We start from the raw sequence: 18,853 nt of genomic DNA, 5'->3' as shown, positions 1-18,853 counted from the left end.
GTGATTGAAGTAAGATGAAGCAGAAAATCAGGGCAGGGGATAAATGTCGGGTTGACAATACAAATGAGAATCATGCTAAGTATCGAAAACACAAGAGAGGAAAAGAGACAGATCGAGTTTAGGTTGAATGCAGCCAACATAAAAAGAATGTAATTGTCTTCCATCAGCGTGCAAGTAATGAATAAACTGAAAGGGTGGGCAATATTAAGGATCAAAATGGAGGCAGAGGACAAGACTGAGATACTAAGTACCATGCATATGTCTTTGCAAGAAAGAAGATAGTACCCTGACCACAGTAAAAGAGGTCATAGCTGCATAGCCTAACAATTGATAAAGATTTACAACAAGGGCTGAAAAACCATAAATGCTGAAAAATATTTGGGAAGTCAGGCAACATCTGCAAAAAGTTAATGTTGCAATTCAATGGTCTTTCCTCCAAACCATTAAAAAATTAGAATCGAAACATATTTTAAATGCTGCAGAGGTGGTTTAGTGGAGGAGAACAAGGTGAAAGTTTGGAAATGCTATTTATGTTCGCAGTTAAATCATCAAGTTCATTCTTGGTTGCTGAAAGGAACAAGTGAAAACTGCTAGAATTTCCACATATCCTTAGATGCAAGATGATTCCAGAATAATGGAAATTTGAAAATAACCAATTCTTCAGGTTAATTTGTGGTGGGAAAGCTTTCAAAACTGATAATCTGGGAAAGAAAATTAATAGGCACTTGATAAGTATGTTTTAATGGAAGATGACATGGATTTATTAAAACAAAGTTCAACTTTGATAAGGTGACGGTCTATCTACACTCAGAGGCCACTTTATTGGGTACAGGAGTGGAACCCAGTATGATCTTCTGCTGCTGTAGTCCTTCTACTTCAGGGTTCGACGTGTTCTATGTTCGGAGATGCTCTTCTGCACACCTCCGTTGTAACTGTCATCTTCCCGTCAGCTTGAACCAATCTGGCCATTCTCTTCTGACCTCTCTCATTAACAATGCATTTTTGCCCATAGGACTACTACTCACTAGATTTTGTTTTCATTTTACGCTCCATTCTCAGTTATCTCCGGAGGCTTTTGTGTGTGAAAATCCCAGGAGATCAAGGGTTTCTAAAATACTCCAACCACTCTACCTAGCACCAACAATAATTTGACAATCAAAGTTACTTAGATCACATTTTTCCCCATACTGATGCTTGGTTTTTATAACACCTGAACCATTTGACCATGTCTGTATGCTTTTATGCACTGAGTTGCTGTCACATGATTAGCTGATTAGATATTTGCATTAATGAGATGTACAGCTATACCTAATAAAATGGCCAGTGAGTGTATATGGACGTTAAAAAACACCTCTTTAAAGTGCCACATAATAGGCTTGTTGCCAAGGCTAAAGTTTACATACAAAAGCAGTGAACAGAGAAAGAAAACAGTCATTGTGAATTGGTGTTTCCCAAACTGTAGGGACCCCAGTAGTTGATGTATTTCTGATACATGTTAAAATCAGCATTTCAAAACCTACTAATGGCAAAAAAAAATTGTATTCACAGTGAAGGAAATAGATTACATTTCAAGAGGACAGGACAGACTGGTGTAATGGAATTTAGACTTAGGGTTATACTTTATAACAGCAACATTCTTGTGCCAAGAATGAGGAAGGAGCCACTCAAACTAGTGAGATTCTACTCCTACAAATTTATACATCAAGAACAGTTACTGGGCAGCAATCATAATGAAGCTTTACAAAAAAATATTACTATTCACACCCACAAGGAAACCAGTTGCAGTATAACTGAAGTAATCTCAGCTAACATCAGTCAAAATAGTTCACAGAGTCATAAATTTACAGGCATTGGATCCACACCAACTTACCAACTGAGTCATTCGAGGAGCTCGTATGTCCTTCAGAAAAGAAAAAGGAAAAAAATAGGAATCAAAGATGGTGGTAACTGTAGAGCAAATGCTTCTTTAATAACTAACTTTGAGGAGTTATTAAACTCAACAGCATGAGGAAAAAAACTAAGGCAAAGTTGGAGATGGACAGCATCAGAGAAACTCTCATCTATACCATGTTTTGTGCTTATTTTACTGAAAATACACACCATAGCACATTATACAAGTGTGGATAGTAATTTTGATCTAATCCAACAGGAAATTAATCAAGAAACTCCTTATCATGAGGTCTTTATATTTCAATTTTTGCAACAATCAAAATTTATAAGATATAAATAAATATCTCTTCATATCTACCTACCTCTTTGGGGTCAGTCACAGGTACCCATTTAAATATCCGCAGCGATGTGTCACCCACTGTCACCCACTTCTTCTCCCTGTAGAAATTCAAAGTAAATGAGCTCAATTTATAAAGGGTGCAGGACTCCTAAAAGTTTAAACAAGGTTCCAATCGGCAAGAAGTTCCAAATAGCATCCAGCAGCTGTAGAAAGCCAACCCAAGAAACCATACAAAATAATGTCAACATATCAAAATTCCCAATAGAAACTTCCAATACAAAACTACCAAATCTGCTACATTTAAAAAAAAGCATCAAATGACTATATCAAAAAATAAAAGGTAAAACAAAATTCCAGTCATTTGATACTGATATTATAATTACTTAAGGAAGCTTAAACAGTAACTAATAGTTGTCACTGTCTGGATTCTAAAATATTCCACGTACATCTTTAGCATGATCTATAATCTAGCAGTCATATGTTTCAATGCATACTGATTGTTGCAACACCAAATGAGTTACCTTTCAAATAAAACATTTACCTATGCTTACCACGTCACCCATATTTGAAAGAGCAGAAATATTACCCTTAATGTATCATCTCATCAGTCAGGAGTAAGAAGGCAACTAAGAAAGTGACAGATGCCATTATCAGGCCATAAGACATATTGAAGACTCCCATTTCAAAGTATCCTACCAGAGCCTCAACAATAGTAACATCTTGTGGAACTGGTTCTACATATATATCAGATTCATACAAAAGGACTGTCATGTTCCAAATATGATGAAAGAACCAGTAAAACTGACAAAAACAATTATCAGGAACAATCAGGGTAAAATGATGCAGCAAAATACATGTGTAGCCCTCAGGTTTGGTTAACAGCTTACTCTAGGGAAAGACAGCCTCCGGCCCAACCAAACTTAAGAAATATTGTTTGGGTGGATGTTGCATGAGGTGTTCCCATTACAAATCAGTACCACGAAATAACAAACAGTACACAATATGTAATTAAAACGAATGAGCTTTATAAATCTTAATTTGACTATAGGGTTAGGAAAGAAACAAAAAAAGAGTCCATTCTCATGAAACAGTCTATTTCGTAACATTGGAGCTCACAGTTTTCCCGTCGGTCTGTTCTCCCTTGATTTTCTCCCTGGGCGTTGACTCCCGGCCCCATTCCAAGTCCACTCCGTCCTGTAGTCTATGACTTCCCTGTTCTGGCATCTTCTCTCTCCATCTTCCGCAGAACAAAAGCCTGCGAATCCCTTCTCTCAGCCCCACAAGAAAGAAACAACACGCCTCTCATTGGATGGCACACATTCCAAAGCCCCCATTATCTCTAGTCATAACCCAAACATTGTTGCTACAGATAAACTGTTACATTAGCAGTGAAACATTACAGAGAGGCCATTACATTAGCAGTGAAATCTTACAGCGCATTACACTCTTCCCCCCACCAAATGTAGCCATGTCCTCATGACGTTGAGATAATTCGCCACTGACCAGATAGTACCGATGCCCGGGTCATCTCGCTGAGCAGCTGCCACTTCCCCATAACTCAATTCTGGCAGCTAATTTGTCTCCAGAGCAGTCAGGTTACAGTAAACTTGGGGAATGGCGTCATCAGAAGCTCCCAATTGATCCACCACTTGATCCTGCCCCTCCTTTCCCTCTGGCTTCACAGTGATGGCAAACTAACACATGCCCTTCACCCCAGGGCAGGAACGCTCTCCCACTCCTCAGTCCTGTCCAGTCCTTCATGCGCCCATTGGGACAAAGCATCAGCATCAATGTTCCTGCTTCCCAGCCGGTACTTCAGGCTGAAATCATAGGCAGACAACGCTGCCAACCACCAATGGCCTGTGGCAGCCAGTTTCGCCGAGGTCAGGATATAAGTTAGAGGGTTGTTGTCCATCCTCACCTCAAACTTGGCCCCATAGAGGGAGTCACTCAACTTATCCACCACCACACATTTCAACACCAGAAATTCCAACTTGTGCATAGGATAGTTTTTCCTCTGAGGGCGACAGACTCCAGCTGACAAACGCAACGGGCCTCAACCCGGAGCCCTGATCTTGATACAGGACACCCCCTAAACCCTCTCAGCTGGCATCCATGTGCAGTACATACGGTAATCAGGGGTCCGCAGAAGTCAACACCGGTGCTGAGGTCAGCAGCTCCTTCAGCAACTGAATGGCCTGTTTTGCATCCCACCTCGGTCCAAAGGGCTCGATGGGCTAAGATACTCTCCACCCCCATCCTTATTTCCCCCTCCCTTTCTTCCCCAAGGGAAGGTAACCACACAGAAGCTGATTCAACAGGTGACTCACTTTCATGTAGCCCTTCATGAACCTCCAATTGTAACCACAGAACCCAAGGAATGAGCACAGAGCGCTCACAGTCTGGGGTCTTGGCCAAGTGGTCACTGCCTCTAGCTTAGCCAGATCTGTAGCTACTCCATCCCATGAGACTAAGTGCCCAACATAGCTAACAGAGATTTTGCAGAACTGGCACTTCTAAAGGGAAAGTTTTAACCCTTTAGCTTTCAGGCGGCCCTGCACCTTCAGCAGCCTCGCTTCATGTTCTTTCAAGGCGGACCCAAACACTATGAGATCATCCAGATACACCAATACCTGAAGCAAGTTCATCTCCCCCACCGTCTTCTCCATGTTGAAGAGGCTCCTGATATGCCCTGGGGCATCCTTTCAAACTGGAAGATCCCAGGGGACATATAAAAGCTGTCTTCTCTTTGTCGGCCTCACTCATGGGGAACTGGTAATATCCACTCAAGTCCAGCACACTAAACTACTTCGCACCACTCAAGACAGGCCAGTGCGTCTTCGATCCTCGGGACCATATACTGGTCAGGGATGGTGCATCTGTTCAGAGTCCTATAGTCCACGCACATCTGTACCTTCCCATTCTTCTTTCGGGCCGCCTCTATTGGGGATGCATAGGGGCTTCGGGATTCAGTGATGATCCCAGCGTCCTTCAACTTATATATATGCCTTATACCACTGCAGGGTCCAGTCACTGTGACCTTTCTCTGAACGGGCTATCCTCGGTCTCCTGGATAGTGTGACATATGCTCTTGGAACAACCCCCATCAAACCAGTTGGTGGAAAAGACACCTTCCAGCTTCAACATCTTCTCTACCAACCTCCTCTTCCAACCCACAGGAACTGGGAAGTCCCCGAAGTTGAATGACTCAGTGGTCAACATTCTCCCTTTTTCCAATAATTTCTACCTGGCTTGTCTCACAGGGACACAAGACGTTACCATCACCGGGAACGGATGTGCCAGGGGCAATCACTGCCATCCTGCTCGCCTGTTCAACCTAGAGCTTCTGCAGTTCGGGCCTCACCAGTTCCCTCGTGGTCTTCCGAAGCGTCCACTAAGAGGGCCTCACTCTCAGGCACTCTGGGAAATTTGGGGGTCCCCATCACTCTGGCTACTTTCCCGAGCCATACTACCACTGGCTTCAACTGAGTGAACCACACAGTTCCTCATCTAAATTCAGCATCCGGTCCAATACAGCCATGCACTTCCTCAAAAGCAGCTCGAAATACCAGGTGCATGAACAATGTGCCCAGAAAGCTCTCGCCAGCTTCTCCTTGCAGGCCCTCATGAGCCTCCTCACAAGAGGGGTGTTGTCTCCACCAGAATTGAAACACCACCCTTCTCAACAGGGCCAATGTATCAAGGGCCTCAGATACTCCCACATCGGCCTCCAAGAACTCCAGCTTCACTGACAAATAACCGTCATATGGATAATCACCAGCACTAAGACCCCAGATCTCTAGTGCCCCGAATGGTGTCAATAGTAAATGCTTCAGATACCGGTTGTAAAACGAACAGTACAGCAATGTGACCTGTGACCCAGTGTCGAGTATGGCTTCAGCATAAATACTCTCTATATGTAGTGACACACTGGAGCATGGTCCCACTAAGCCTTCAGGAATAGGGCCTTTCGCTTTCAGGGGTTCCTTGGTATATTGCTGGGAACATGTTCCCCCAAAGACACCAGGCCATTCCCTCACTGTGTCTTCTCTCTCACTGTGTCTTCTCTAAGTTTTTCCAACGACTCTCTCTGCTTATGTATCTGGGGGCTCACTTTCTTTCTCGCGTTACACTGGCTGCTAGCAGCCCTCTGCATTGTTCGTCACCTTTGGGGATCCGTATCTCCATCAGCTCCATCATATGGGGGGAGGCGCGGTGGGAATCACACCCGCTAATAACAGCCGAGACATTTCAGTTCTCAACTCTGCCACAATCTCCTCTACCGCTCCCCGGGGTAGGCTATCTGTGGTCACTTCACCGCAGGGGACCACTACCGAGGGCCGTACCCTGCTGGAGTCTTCCACCCCTCCGACACATCCTCCTCCCGTACCTCTCTGATCAGCTCAACTAAAGGAGGGGGGGGGGGGGCATGTCTTATGAGACTGTCGGAGACCCCAGGCAATCAGGTCGTAGGACCGGGCGCCCTAGGCTACCCGGTCCATTCTTAACTGATCCACCTCAGCCGCCTGACTGACCCCTCTGCGCTGCAAGCGATTTAGCTGCCTCTCTAGACAAAAAATGTAGGCAGAAAGCTTCTCCCCCTTCTCCTGACGCATGTTCTGAAACCCCGCCATGAGCTCCATTGGACTTCCTGTCAGGCCAAAGAGCTTTCCAGTGCTCACAGGTAATCGCTGACGGTTGCTAGGGGATACTGCAGCCTGACAGTTCTCACAATGTCAGCAGCCCGCCCACTCAAACTCTCAACCAATCTCTGTCACTTTATGTTATCAGAGCACTGCCACTCATCAAACCACAGAGGTCTGCTCCGCCCAAGTCTCATACTCCTCCTCCCCTTTAGGGGTGGGCGTTATTCCAGAGAATAGGCAGAGCCTTCCATAGCAGGGACTGTAAATCTAGGCATTTTTCCATTTATTCGCCAGAGAGATAAGGGCGGATACTAACTCAGAATTCTCATTCTTCCCTGGGGGGACATGGACTAATTAGGCATTCCAAATATGACCACTCCTCCTCACTCCTCAGAAACGATAGAACCCCATCTTTGAAATCTCTTCCCCCAGCTACGGGAAACTTGACTTGTGATTCGGCCTGCTCCGCCACGTCAGCGCTGTGCGCACCATTTTATCAAACCTCCACCCACAAACGTAACTTTAACAGTACTTAGCAGGCGAATTAACAATTCATCCAGAGTACGAATATCTACTCCACTGGTTCAATGCTCAGGGTAATCACACATCATCCAATGAAATCAATCCCAGAACGATACCCCCACAGTTGTAACCCTTAGGTTCAGCTAGTGGCTTACTCTAGGGAAAGACAGCCTTTGGCCCCGCCAAACTTAAGAAATCTTGTTTGGGTTGATGCTGCGTGAGGTGTTCCTGTGACATATCAGTACCATGAAATAACAAACAGTACACAACATGCAATTAAACAACTGAGCTTTATAATTCTTAATTTGATTGTAGGGTTAGTAAAGAAACAAAAAAAAAAAAAGGGCCCATTCTCATGAAACAATCTATTTTGCAATGTTGGAGCTCACAGTTTTCCCATTGGTTCATTCTCCCTCGATTTTCTCCCCGGGCGTCGAATCCCAACCCCATTCCAAGTCCACTCCATCCTGTTATCTGCAACTTCCCCGGTCTGGCATCTTCTCTCTCCATCTTCGACCGAACAAAAGCCCACGAATGCCTTCTCTCAGTCTCACAAGAAAGAAACAACATGTCTCTCATTGGATGGCACATATTCCAAAGCCCTCGTTATCTCTAGTCATAACCCAAACATTGCTGCTACATTAGCAGTGAAATATTACAGAGAGGCCAATACATTAGCAGCAAAACCTTACAGTGCGTTACACAGGGAAATCCTGGAGGAAAACCTGATGCAGTCTGCAAGAGAACTGTGACTTGGAAGAAGATTTGTTTTCCAAGACAATGACCCTACGCATAATGCCGAAGATACACAGGAATTGCTTAAAAACAACAAAGTTAATGTCCTGGAGTCAGAGTCCAGACCCCAATCCAATTGAGAATTTGTGAATGGATTTGAAAAAGGCTGTTCACTCACAATCCTCATGCAATCTGACAGAGCTTGAGCAGTTTTATAAAGAAGAATGGGATAAAAATTGCAATGTCCAGATGTGCAAAGCTGATAGAGACCTATCCACATAGACTCAAGGCTGTAACTGTTGCCAAAGGCTCATTTACTAAATACTGACTTGAAGGGGATGAGTAATTATAGAACATGGAATAGTACAGCACAGTACAGGCCCTTCGGCCCACAATGTTGTGCCGATCCTTAAGCCCTGCCTCCCATATAACCCCCCCACCTTAAATTCCTCCAAATACCTGTCTAGTAGTCTCTTAAATTTCACTAGTGTATCTGCCTCCACCACTGACTCAGGCAGTGCATTCCAGGCAACAACCACTTTCTGAGTAAAAAAACCTTCCTCTAATATCCCCCTTGAACTTCCCACCCCTTACCTTAAAGCCACGTCCTCTTGTATTGAGCAGTGGTGCCCTGGGGAAGAGGCGCTGGCTGTCCACTCTCTCTATTCCTCTTAATATCTTGTATACCTCTATCATATCTCCTCTCATCCTCCTTCTCTCCAAAGAGTAAAGCACTAGCTCCCTTAATCTCTGATCATAATGCATACTCTCTAAAATATGCAGCATCCTGGTAAATCTCCTCTTAACCCTTTCCAAAGCTTCCACATCCTTCCTATAGTGAGGCGACCAGAACTGGACACAGTACTCCAAGTGTGGCCTAACTAGAGTTTTATAGAGCTGCATCATTACTTTACGACTCTTAAACACTATCCCTCGACTTATGAAGGCTAACTACCCCATATACCTGTGAGGCAACTTTCAGGGATCTGTGGACATGTACCCCAGATCCCTCTGCTGCTCCACACTACCAAGTAACCTACCATTTACTTTGTACTCTGCCCTGGAGTTTGTCCTTCTAAAGTGTACCACCTCACACTTCTCCGGGTTGAACTCCATCTGCCACTTCTCAGTCCACTTCTGCATCCTATCAATGTCTCTTGGGAATCTTCGACAATCCTCGACACTATCCACAACACCATCAACCTTTGTGTCATCTGCAAACTTGCCAACCCACCCTTCTACCCCCACATCCAGGTCATTAATGAAAATCACGAAAAGTAGAGGTCCCAGAACCAATCCTTGTGGGACACCACTAGTCACAGCCCTCCAATCCGAATGTACTCCCTCCACCACGACCCTCTGCCTTCTGCAGGCAAACCAATTCTGAATCCACCTGGCCAAACTTCCCTGGATTCCATGCTTTCTGACTTTCTGAATAAGCCTACCGTATGGAACCTTGTCAAAATGCCTTACTAAAATCCATGTAGATCACATCCACTGCACTACCTTCATTTATATGCCTGGTCATCTCCTTAAAGAACTCTATCAGGCTTGTAAGACATGATCTGCCCTTCACAAAGCCATGCTGACTGCCCCTGATCAGACCATGTTTCTCTAAATGCCCACAGAACCTTTCTCTAAGAACCTTTTCCAACAGATTTCCCACCACAGACGCAAGGCTCACTGGTCACAACATTCGCCTCCCTCCAATCCTCTGGTACCATTCCCGTGGACAACGAGGACATAAAGATCCTAGCCAGAGGCTCAGCAATCTCTTCCCTCGCCTCATGGAGCAGCCTGGGGAATATTCCAGCAGGCTCTGGGGACTTATCCATCCTAATGTATTTTAACAACTCCAACACCTCCTTTCCCTTAACATCAACATGCTCCAGAACATCAACCTCACTCATATTGTCCTCACTGTCATCAAGTTCCTTCTCATTGGTGAATACCGAAGAAAAGTATTCATTGAGGGCCTCGCTCACTTCCACAGCCTCCAGGCACATCTTCCCACCTTTATCTCTAATCGGTCCTACCTTCACTCCTGTCATCCTTTTGTTCTTCACATAATTGAAGAATGTCTTGAGGTTTTCATTTACCCTACTCGCCAAGGTCTTCTCATGCCTCCTTCTTGCTCTCCTCAGCCCTTTCTTAAGCTCCTTTCTTGCTACCCTATATTCCTCAATAGACCCATCTGATCCTTGCTTCCTAAACCTCATGTATGCTGCCTTCTTCCACCTGACTAGATTTTCCACCTCACTTGTCACCATGGTTCCTTCACCCTACCATTCTTTATCTTCCTCACTGAGACAAATTTATCCCTAACATCCTGCAAGAGATCCCTAAACATCGACCACATGTCTATAGTACATTTCCCTACAAAAACATCACCCCAATTCACACCTGCAAGTTCTAACCTTTTGCCTGATAATTTGCCCTTTCCCAATTAAAAATTTTCCTGTCCTCTCTGATTCTATCCTTTTCCATAATAATGCTAAAGGCCAGGGAGCGGTGGTCACTGTCTCCCTGATGCTCACCCACTGAGAGATCTGTGACCTGACCTGGTTCGTTACCTAATACTAGATCTAGTATGGCATTATGTTATCAAATATTATTTAATAATTGATTACATAATCAATTATTTGTTTAATAACTGTAATAAATTTAGATCAACTTGTAGAAATTTGTTTTCACTTCAACACAAAAGACCTTTTCTGTTGATCTGTGTAAAAAGAAAGCCAAATTAAATCCACTGTGATTCAATGTTGTAAAACAATAAAACATATACTTCCAAGGGTGGGGGGGGGGGTGAATACTTTTTATAGGCACTATAGATGACCCCACTCATGTCTTATCCTGGGAGGTCCCTATATCTGCATCTAATGTTCATGTCAAAGCCATTAAATCTTTCATGTGTTTACTATAAATGCTACCTTTTGCTTGAGTTCAGAGGGTACCATTCCAGTAGAGCAATTTTTTATGTAATTATACAATGTGCATCAGAAAAATATTATGGTTCAGCCAGGTTCTTGTCAAGAAATAAGAAACGGTCTAAGTTTATGGAATAATATGTACTTTATGTGGTTATATCCCTTTCCATGTAATTGGTCAGGATCTTGTTATTTGGGTTATGTCTTTCCTGCTATGAGACATACATGGACTTTATCATTACATCCCTAGTCTCAAAGTAAACAGGACATTTCAGAAGGAGTTAGTCTTGCTTCAATTTTATCCCCATTTTATGGTGTTGCAAGAAGTATAAGGAAGATTAAAAATGTTGCTGCAGCTTTAAAAGGAGCAAGCAATGACACTGCTGGCACCCTGGGTAAAGTAACAACAGAGTAGTTGCTATGCACAAGACGGTTCTTCAAAGTTGTATGGCATTAGATCTTCTCTTAGCAGTTAGGGATTGGGGGGAGGGAGGGGGAGAACATGTGCAGTTATAGGCATGAAGTAGTGTACTTACATATCTGAAATGTCTGAAGACATAACTGATTTGGCTGATCATATTTGTAAAGAAACAAATAAAATACATCAATCTGATTAATAGGATTTCTTTGACTGGATTCAATTAAGTCTACAAAGCTGGGGTTACTCCAATGTTCTGAGTCATATTTGTTCTGACAAGCCTGATCATAACTTGCATCTTTTTTACTTGTATAAACACAATCATTAAGAGAGTAGTTCAAACCCATGCAAGGATGCCTACTTACAAAACCAATCTACCTATCAATGACATAATCCTATGAACACCCTTTAATATTTTTGTAACTTCATCTTCCCCTTTGCTACTAGGCTCTTGCTCCTCACTATCGCCCCTTCATCATTCATTTGTTGATTTTTTTTAAAAGCGCTTTGGTAAGTATAGCCATAAGCAACAAGTTTTGTGTCTCATTCTTTACTTCCGAAGAACCTTAGATCAAAAACATCAAGATCCAAGAGTAGGGCATGCACAGTGAATGACAGGGCACCAAGTGTTGTGAAACAGAGGGACCTGGGAGTACAAGTGCATTGAAATCAGCTACACAACGAGAAAGGTATTTAGCTTGCTGACCTTCAGTCAGGACACAGAGTTGTGCTGCAGTAGGGATATTGTGCTGCAGTTGCACAAGTCACTGGTGAGGCTGTTCTTGGAGTATTGTATACTGTTTTGGTCATCATGCTACAGCAAATACATTGGAAAGGGTGAAGTAGTGATTTACAAGGATGCTGCCTGGACAGAGGATCTGAATTACAGGGAGAGTTTGGCCATTCTGAGCATTTATTCCTTAGAACGAAGCAGAGTGAAGAACAACCTCAGAAATTTACAAAAGCATGAGGGTTATGAATAATATTGTCTTCCAAGTTTTTAAAGTCCAAAACTAAAGGGCACAGATACAAGATAGGAAGGAAGAGAGATTTTAAGATGACCAGAAAGGCAGCTTCTTCACACTGAACCTGGAATGAGCTGCCAGAGGAAATGGCCAGAGCGGGTAAAATTGCAACATTAAAGAGGCAGTTAGATAAGTATGTGAGCCAAATGCAAGCAACTGGGGCTAGCAGGGACGTCGGCATCACTAGTTGGGCCAAAGGGCCTTTTTCCATTCTGTATAACTCTGACTTTAAAAACACGCCAGGGACCTACATTTCCATTATGCAAGAACACCAAAAAGAATCCAATATCAGCAAACTGGTCTGTTAGAAACCATTTTCCCACTGACAACACTGCTTACTAATTAGAATTGGAAATTGGTTTCTTATTGTCACTATGAAAGCACAGTGAGAAGCTCGTCCTGCATAGTGTTCATAACGATCAAATCATTACACAGTGCACTGAGGTAGAACAAGGTAAATCAATAACAAAATGCAAAATATAACAGCTACAATGCAGTGCAAGGAAGCAATAAAGTGTAAGATCATAAGGTAGATTGTGAGGTAAAGAGTCCATCTTTTAGTACAAGAAATTTGTTCAAGAGTCTGGTAACAGCAGAATAGAAGCTATCCTTGAGCCTAGTGATACATGCTTTCAGGCTTTTGTAACTTCAGCCCAGTGGGAGAGGGGAGAACAGAGAATGTCTGGAGTGGGGTCTTTGATTATGCTGGCTGCTTTACTAGGGCAACGAGAAGTATAGCCAAATTTCTTATTCGTTTTGTTTTAGAAATAATCAGCTCAGTCTTTATTCCATGAAATGCAGAATACTGAGACATGACCTTATAGAGGTGTATAAAATCATGAGAGGCATAGAAAAGTTGAATTCAAATAGTCTTCTCCCCCCCACCCCCAAATTGGGAATCAAGATCTAAAGGACACGTTTAAAATGATGAAGGGGGGGGGGGGGGCAACCTTTTTTAAAAAAAAAAATACAGAAAAGGCAGTGTGTCTATGGAATAGACTGCCAGAAGAAGCAGCTGAATTCCACATCTCAGAGAACTTTCACAAAATTTATTAGAATCTTACACTCAACAGCTTGTAGCATGTATGCCATGGCTGTGACATTGCTTGCTGGTCAATGGCTTTCAAAACTATCCTCTAGGATTGGTACAAAAGATAGAGACGCAAATAAAGAAGCAGGATTGACAGAATACCTCAATGCCATATGCCTAAAGCTGTGCATAAGATGGGAAACTCAGATTTCTCCAATTCAAATAGCAAGCTTGGCCACTTTACCAACACCGGAAAAAAAAGAATCCCTACCACTTAGCACAGAGACAATGAAAATCCATCTCCATTCAGAATAAAAAATGTTGAAGGACAATAAGTTATGAATGGGGTGACCAGTGAATGTTACCACAAACTCTAGAATTGTCATGGGCAACTAAATTCTTCCTTCCTCATAAATAGTGAAGAAGGAAGACATTGTACTTGATGTCCTGATTTTAAAAATAAGTTATCACACCAGATGGTACCTATCTGAATTTCAGAAAACATGTTTTGTTTCTCAAGCATTTCGCCATAATCCACCCATGGAAAAATGCTGAAGGAAAGAAAGAAACACCATGTTGAAACCTACTTTGCCTCGCTCCCAGCATCAAAAAAGCCTCCTAACAATAAAGCAAATTAAGGCTAAAATCAAAGAGTGGGAATAAACAGAGCCTTTTCTGGTTGACTGCCAGTGACTGGTAGTGTTCCATAGAGTTCTGTGTTGGGACCTCTTCTTTTTACATTATATGTCAAGGACTTCAATGACAGAATTAAGGGCTTTGCAGCCAAGTTTGCAAACGATACGAAGATAGGTGGAAGGGCAGGTAGTTTTGAGGAAGTAGAAAGGCTCAGAATGACTTAGATTAGAAGAATGAGCAAAGAAGTGGCAGATGAAATACAGTGTTGAAAAATGTATGGTCCTGCACTTTGGTGGAAGGAATAAAAGCATGGACTGCTTTTTAAATGGAGAGAAAATTCAAAAACCTGAGGTGCAAAGGGACTTGGGAATCCTTGTGCAGGATTCCCTGAAGGTTAGTTTATATTTGCCTTCCTCACCACAAACTCAACCTGCAGTTTTAGCTTTCATTTCAAGAGGGCTAGAATATAAAAACAAGGATGTAATGTTGAGTGTTTGTAAAGCATAGGTGAGGCCTCACTTGAAATATTATTAAGAGTTTTAGTCCCCTTATCTAAGAAAGGATGTGTTGACATTGGAGAGGGTTCAAGGAGGTTCAAGAAAATGACTCCAGGATTGAAAGGCTCGTCATATGTGGAGCATTTGATGGCTCTGGGCTTCTACTCACAGGAATTCAGAAAAGTGAATGGTGACTTAATTGAAACCTATCAAATGTTGAAAAGCCTTGATAGAGTGAATGCAACGAGTATGTTTCCTATGGTGGGGGAGTCTGCGACAACCTCAAATGGAGGGGCATCCTTTTAGAATGGCGATGTAGAAAAATTTTAGCCAGAGGGGGCAGAATCTGTGTAATTCATTGTCACAGGTGGCTTTGGAAGCCAAGTCATTGGGAATAATTAAGGGTGAGGTTGATAGATTCTTGATTAGTCAGGGCATGAAGGGATAGGGGAGAAGGCATGAGATTGGGGCTGAGAGGAAAATGGATCAGCCATGATGAAATGGTGGAACAGACTCAACAGGCCAAATGGCCTAATTCTGTTTCTATATCTTATGGTCTTGTGTTTGGTGGTCTGTATGGATAGCTATCACAACAAAAGAGAGCTGAATGTACAGTTAGGAACAAGGAGGGAGAGAAATTGCTGGAAGTTAGAGAAATCAATATTCCTTCCATCAGGTTGGAGGGTACGCAGGCAATACATGAGGTATTACTCCTAAAAACCTGAGATTGCCGTCATCATGGCAGTAGAAGCCACAGACAGACATGTCAGCATGGGAATGGGAAGTCAAAATGAAATTGGTAGCCACCAGGAAATTCTGCCCAGTGGCAACCTGGGTTAGAGGCATGTCTGCGTGTACATGTTTAAGGGTGTGACATTGAGGTTGGGAAAAGAGTTGTTTTGCTGTTGTCATCTTGTTTTGTTCTTGTATTGTTCTGCTGAACATTGTAGTCATACTACATTTGTTAAAGTTGAATCTGAATAAAACCCAGGAGACCAGCTTCTTATAGTTACATCAGTTTATTGCGCACCTTCCTGCAGGAGTTTGAGACCCAGTTGTTAGAGGGAAGGCACGTAAGTACTGCCACTACCCAACAAGTGGGCCCACTTAGTCAGGTTACAGCCGTATATTTATACATATATTACTGTTGCAAGATGTTTTTAGAACTGGTACTCCCACAAAGTCTGTTGGAGCAAAAAGATAAGACAGTCCACTAAATCAAGGTTTTAATTACAGATGGACGTACTGTCCAGTCCTTATCAGTTATTCCCTTTGCTAGGCACTGACTTAATTACAGACGGATATTCATTCCTGTCCTTGTCGATGAGTCCTCCTCCCCCTACTCAAACGAAGGTACAATGTTATCAAACTCTCAAGGGAGAACTAGTATAATCCAGTTTTTTTTTTAGCTAACTGCTGAAGACAGAGTTTACTTCCATAGAACACTACAGCACAGAAAAGCTTCAGTTCAAGAATTCTTATTCAGTCCCAATTAATTCTTTTAGCCAGAGGTTACATAGGTTCAAAAGGATTTTTTAATATCCTCAATTCCTCACATTGGCACCAGAGTGTATGGCAACACTTACAGGCTGCTCCTTCAACATCCTTTGGTGTGTTGGTTGTTAACGTAAATTACATTTCACTGTTTTGATATACATGATCAATAAATCTGAATTGGCCTTTTGTGAGAGACAGAACAAAGATGCTTGACAAAGCAGTCCCTAATCTCTGTCAAGTTGAATTTATATTTGTACATTTTTCTGCTATCATGCCATCCCAAAAATGTTTGAATTGTTATATCATAATACATAGCTATCGAAGATCTTAGAAGCATCTCAAGAACTTCAGTCGTGCCCTTGGGGCACCACAGTCAGGATGCTCAGCTACAACAGCAATCAAAGCATCACAAACTCAAATACCTACCAGGGTTTGCATTCTGCATTACACATAGCTCAATATTTTAACAAAACACAAGTGAAAGAGTAAGACCATATTGGATATATCAGGAAGTTTAGAAGAGGGGTCCTTTAATTAATCTAAGTAAAATGACCATAAGGCATAGGAGCAGAATTAGGCCATTCAACCTATTCATATATGCTTCACGTAAATAAAATAGAAAGGTGGCTAAGGGGATGGCTTCTTGCATTTCGTTTAACCACTTTTCTAAAAGGAACACTGTATTTCATTAGCTTCTGATCATGTGCCTCAAGATCTTATGCAACCTGCAAAGATTTCCATAAGTACTTAACCATCTGAGATGCATCAGTATGCTATGGGCCCTCTTTTCCACATCAAAAACTAAAATACAAGTATTGGCATTATTCCAGAGTGCATTACATCGGCAGACTGCAGAATAAGAGAGTCACGCAAGGAACCTCTAATGAGACTGACTACAATGGCTGGGACCTAAGTATCACAAGATAAAATCATTCTTCAAAGCTTTCTTTTCTAACACCCAAGTTTGCCACCCTAATTATAAACATTACTAAATCTATTTGTTCATGGAAGTATTTTTCCTTTTAAATTTTAAGTCATGCTCGTAATTCAAGCCCCATTTCTTGCCACCAACCTCAGCTCAAATACCTTGGGTTTAATGAGTGTGGAAAATGCAGAAAAAGAATTGGTGAGCAAGGATGAAATTTAATATTTATACAATGTCTGAAATTGTACATTTGAAATTTCCACTGAGATTCTTTATTTGGGCAACTGTCCACAGTGAACAGTGTAAATATACAAAGAGACCAATAACAGTAAAGCTGAAGGAGATGTTTGAAAAGGAATTTTCTAAATTTTCATAAAAAGAGGTGGCCAGTGAAATTGCAAATAAAAAGAAAAAATAATTAATTTGTTGAATTAAGTATATTGTTCCAGTATTTATAATAGAAAATAGTATTCCAGTTAACTTGGGAAAAATATAAAGGATACTAATTCAGCAGGGTTAAATCACGAAACAAGGATGAAGAAAACAATGGCAACTGGGGCCACAGAACCAGATGGTTCCCTTCACAGAACTTTCAACAGAAGGAAAGAACAATACAGTTACTAACTGTAATTTTCCAAAGTTCTCTCAAATCAAGAGCCATTTGGCCTATCGAGTCTGCTCCACGATTCCATCACGGCTGATTTATTATCCTCCTCAACCTCATTTTCCTGACTTCTCCCTCTGACCTTTGACATACTTCAGGGTCTTTTTACCCTTACAGTTCCTTAGCTCTATCTGCAATGATTATCACCTTCTGACACCATTTCAATAATTTGATTTCATTTTTACGAACAGAGCAACACCAACCCTCCACCTTCCTACCTGTCCTTTTAATACAATGTGCTTCCTTGGACATTAATCTCTCAGTTGTAATCTTCTTTCAGCCTACATCATGTCACTCTGTAACTGTGCTACAAGTTCATCTAACTTATTCTGTATACTACACGCATTCAAATACAAGACCTTCAGCCCTGTATTCAACTTTCGGAATTAATTAGAGAACTCCAGGTAAAAGAACCCCAAGGTGAAAGTGATCATAATATGATCAAATTCACACTGAAATTTGAGAAGCAGAAGTTAAAGTCAGAGTATCAGTATTACAGTGGAGTAAAAGGAATTACAGAGGCATGCAAAAGGAGGTTTTCCAGAATTAATTGGAAAAGAACACTGGCAGGGATGATAGCACAGCAGTAATAGCTGGAATTTTTGGAAACAATTCGAAAGGCACAGGATATATACCTCCCAAAGAGGAAGAAATATTCTAAAGGCAAGATTTCACAGTAAAATAAAGCAAAAATTAGTGGAAAGCTAAAGGATTGGGAAGCTTTATTACAAATCAACAGAAGGCAACTACAAAAGACATAAAGCAGGTAAAGATGAAATACAAAAGTAAACTAGCCAATAATATTAAAGAGAATACCAGAAGTTTCTTCAGATACATAAAGTGTAAAAGAGAGGCAAGAGTGGATATCGGACCACTGGAAATGGCGGACCAACTGAATGAGTACTTTGCATCAATTTTCACTGTGAAAGACACTAGCAGTATGGTGGAAATTCCAGGAGTCAAGAAGTGTCTGAAGTTATACTTTCTTGGGAAATAAAGGTCTGAAGGTAAACCAGATAGTGTACACCCCAGGGTTCTGAAAGAGTTGGCTGAAGAAATTGTGGAGGCATTAGTAATGATCTTTCAAGAATTACCAGA

General features: G+C 41.9%; 1 protein-coding gene across 3 annotated transcripts in view; it reads right to left on the bottom strand.

Moving 5' to 3' along the window:
* Window positions 1-18,853, bottom strand: part of LOC140187632 (B-cell CLL/lymphoma 7 protein family member B-like) — a 37,900-nt gene that overhangs the window by 13,504 nt on the left and 5,543 nt on the right. For 2 of the 3 annotated variants that reach the window (XM_072243152.1, XM_072243153.1), the window contains exons 2-3: window positions 2,253-2,328; window positions 1,871-1,900 (exon numbers count right to left, since the gene is read on the bottom strand). In XM_072243152.1, the coding sequence (XP_072099253.1) occupies window positions 1,871-1,900; window positions 2,253-2,328 (106 nt within the window). The remainder of the gene's footprint in view (window positions 1-1,870; window positions 1,901-2,252; window positions 2,329-18,853) is intronic. The other variant, XM_072243154.1, reaches the window with a different exon arrangement.

The sequence above is a fragment of the Mobula birostris genome, chromosome 25, assembly GCF_030028105.1.
Source record: "Mobula birostris isolate sMobBir1 chromosome 25, sMobBir1.hap1, whole genome shotgun sequence".
Classification (NCBI taxonomy): domain Eukaryota; kingdom Metazoa; phylum Chordata; class Chondrichthyes; order Myliobatiformes; family Myliobatidae; genus Mobula; species Mobula birostris.
The sequence above is the reverse complement of the archived record's forward strand: the minus strand, read 5'-3'. Positions and strand labels throughout refer to the sequence as shown.